General features: G+C 40.9%; 1 protein-coding gene across 13 annotated transcripts in view; it reads right to left on the reverse strand.

Annotated features, from left to right (window-relative positions):
- Positions 1-3,570, reverse strand: part of MITF (melanogenesis associated transcription factor) — a 139,397-nt gene that overhangs the window by 6,061 nt on the left and 129,766 nt on the right. For 8 of the 13 annotated variants that reach the window (XM_019504773.1, XM_019504770.1, XM_019504763.1 and 5 more), the window contains 2 exons: positions 1,688-1,762; positions 705-780 (listed from right to left, as the gene is read on the reverse strand). In XM_019504773.1, coding sequence (XP_019360318.1) covers positions 705-780; positions 1,688-1,762 — 151 coding nt within the window. The remainder of the gene's footprint in view (positions 1-704; positions 781-1,687; positions 1,763-3,570) is intronic. The other 5 variants (XM_019504771.1, XM_019504764.1, XM_019504766.1 and 2 more) reach the window with 1 other exon arrangement.

A 3,570-nucleotide genomic window follows, 5' to 3' on the forward strand; every position in this document is an offset into this window, starting at 1 on the left:
TTTTTTTTTTTTTTTTTTTTTTTAGTGCCTGGACACTGGGGCCAGGCAGGGCAGCCTTGGGGGGGGCGCTGGGGTAGCGGGGCCCACTCACTACCGCCACCACCTGTTCAATTCAGAGGAGATATGGCCCAATTTGGCGGCCAAATCTCCAAATCCAAAAATCAGCGCCAAATTGAATTGGGACAGTGATTCATATCACCAAATCGAATCACTGTCCCTGCGAATTGGCCAAATCCAAAGCCAAATCGAATACTGCTGCTTTGCACAGGCCTAGTTTCCTATCCTTTCCATTTTCATTCTAGTGGAGGTAAAAAAAAGAGTAAGTTACTAAAAAAGCTACAGACCATTTAACAAATACTTCTCTTTGCCCATGGGCCTGGCATGCCTGTGGCAAGTTAGCAAAAGATAGGGAGAATGGAAATAAAGTTATGGACTCTCTCTTTTCCGACTGGGAAGTAGCGAGTTTCCCTGAAGATGCATCACCTTTCCATTGCCCTGCTGCCCTAAAGACCACTCAACGTGGTGGCATTTATTAACCTCTCATTGGATAACAACCTCAGATAAACAAAAAAGAGACTCTCTTTTGTGAAGACAGATTATTAAATAACTGAGCAGTAGGGCTAAATTACAGTTCAGACCATGACTACAATACATCCAATGATTCACACCTATTGCTATTTGCAATAAAATGTTACCATACTCACGGGTCATTTGACTTGGGTATCAAAGTGCCTAGTTCTTTAATGCGGTCATTAATATTAAATCTTCTTCTTCTTTCAACTTTAGGAAAACAAACAAATATTAGTCAGCAATATGAATGCTTTCTGCTTGTAGTGCACAGCCCCTTCTACTGATGAATTATAACAACACTCTAAAACCACCACTTCCGCTATTAAACATTCCTACGATAGACGGTAAATAACATACATCTGCTTTTCGCACAGATAAGTGAGACAGAGACTCATCCAGAGGAGTGTCCAGTTTGTCACATCCTTTCGTTTTCTACAACCAACTTAGAGGGCCAGTCTCATGCTCCAGTTATGCTGTCATGCTCTGAAATCTTGCTCCAGATAGCATTATATTTCATCTAGAGTTGCTACTGAAACCACCAGGAAAGTCTGGTTCGTAAGTAAAGGGATGAGATAGTTTTGTCTTTTTAGAAAGACCCAAGAGCGGTCCTTTAGAATTTGCGTTAGTAAATGCATCGTTACTTTAAGTGAAGAGATTGATGAGCCCATCTGTTAAAAGTTAAGTTTAAACCACAAGGTTATTTTTTTGTAAAACCAAGTATGGCATTTACTGTTAAGAGTCCACTAGCCCAATTCTAATTTTCAGTTATAGTACTTGAAATTGCAGCTCCTTGGAATTTGGCACATGATCTAACAAGCTTGAAATACTTTAAAAATCAATTAATAAACTTTTCCTAATTCTGATAGAAGGTTGAATTCCAAGTTGGTTTAAGCCATCAGTACAACAGAATTCAGGGGAGCTTGTATGGGGACATACTATCATTAAGTATTATTGAAAAATGTACTATTAAGGCTTCACAAGGCCCAACTTCCCAAATACCTTTAAAAATAAAAATATTATTAAATTCAATTCTTAACTAGCCATGTACCCTCATAATCACTGGCCTACTAATTAAAATGCTGAGGGAATGATTGTTAGCTGAGCAGAATCAACTTACTTAAATTGTGATTGTCCTTCTTTTGCCTCTCTTTAGCCAATGCCCTTGCTTCTGACTCTGTAGGAAAAATACATGCTGCGCATGTGAATGAAGTAATTAGAATGAAGAAAGTGTAGGAAACACAAAATTTCAGTTTCATAAAACAGCAGGAACATGACAAATAGCTGAAAAGTACCTATCCTGTACACCGGGGATCCCAAACTGTGGTACGCCTACCCCTGGGAGTATGCGGGAAAAATTGTATAATGGCAGATTTACTTTTGATTATAATCATTGGAATTTAAGGGGTTAAAATATAAAACTTATGCTGGTAGGGGTACATGGACAGCTGGTAAAGCTTCAGAAAAAGTTTGGGAACTTCTGCTATATACTGCAGACAAAGCATTCTCTAATAATGCAAGCTATATTAATGAAATCCAGAGTCAGTCCAAATTGAAACCACTAAACTCATTCTGCTGGTAGGAAAGAAGGGAATAGTTCTTACTGAGGCTCTGCTGTGGCACACGAGAGGGTCACAGAAATGAGACCTTCACATGTTGAAGTTCTGCCACGCGTTTAGATACCTTACTGAAATGCACCATAAGGCACTACAGTCAGCAGAATTATCTAGGCAGGACAGAAAACAATTCACTTCTTCCAAAAAGTTTAAGCTGCAATGGGTAAAATTCACAGACTCCAGTGGACCTACAGCAGGGGAAGAAGTTAACCCAGAAGCTCTGTGGTGGAGTCTGCAGAACTACCAGTTAGGAGACACTTAATGGGACCTGGAAGGGTAAAATTTCCTGGAGTGATCTGCACAGCTCATCCACATCATGCAAAACAATGGTAAGGGTTTAAAATCCCCCAAGGCAATTTGTCACAGATATCTGGGCAACTTGCTTCCACCCCTTCCCCATCCCGAATCTGCATTTCAGGCTTCTGTGGCAATAAAAGTAAAATGTACTGTGTTGCCTGGGCACATCATGGAAACACTGTGCAGGGCAAGTAGGAGGCAGCTGTACCACTGGAAATAACCTTTCCCTGAGCATGGGAATGCAACTGGGACAGATGCAAATGTTTGCATCTAGCAAAAAATAAAAATAAAAATCTGCAATTGGGGAGAAATAATACAACTCAATGCAGAAAGAAAACAAAGGATACGGGTGTTGCTGCCACAGTGCAAGGCTTCTTTTAAAAAATTGCTTGCATTATACAGGGCTTGCTGACCCAAGCCTGCCCACACAAACAGCCATAGCCCTTGCCAATAAGAGGCAATTTCATACTTCCAAGTCCTCACATTGCACAACACTGCCAGTTTTCTTAACAATGACAAATCTCGTCCACTACAAGAGCCACAAACTGGGCACTCCCCCCTTGCAACTTCTCTGGAGCACCATTAAGACAGCTCAAGTCACTATTATGCCTATTGTGAGAACAATGTCTAGTAGGTCTAACCCATAAAGGAGCTATGCAAGGAGTCCTTCAAGGTGCACACTTTCATCACACAGGTTTGACTGTGAGACAGATTTCATCCATAAATTTTCTTGACAACTCTCCATAAATTTACAGACAGTCCATTAAAATAGGGAGGAGGAAGGGGTGGGCACCAGAGCTAGAAACGCCCGTCTATAAACACAAAACAAAACAGAACTATTCTTTAAAATAACCAAGAAGCCTGAGCTTCTCGGTAGAAGACCCTGACAGGATGGGGAGAGTGGGGCTGGCAGGGGTAAGGCTGGGAAAAGCAGCACAGGTGCAGGGCGCAGTTGGGAATGAACAAGAGACATTAAGAACCATCAGTTACATTCATGCTAAAATAAGGAATAGTTGAATGAACCATGAATGAGCAGGAGGAAGTTTGTTAGTATGTGTGAAACAAACCAGAATCAACAAAGAAACGACAC

This window comes from Gavialis gangeticus, unplaced genomic scaffold, assembly GCF_001723915.1.
Source record: "Gavialis gangeticus isolate Ggan-Ray unplaced genomic scaffold, GavGan_comp1, whole genome shotgun sequence".
Taxonomy (NCBI): Eukaryota; Metazoa; Chordata; order Crocodylia; family Gavialidae; genus Gavialis; species Gavialis gangeticus.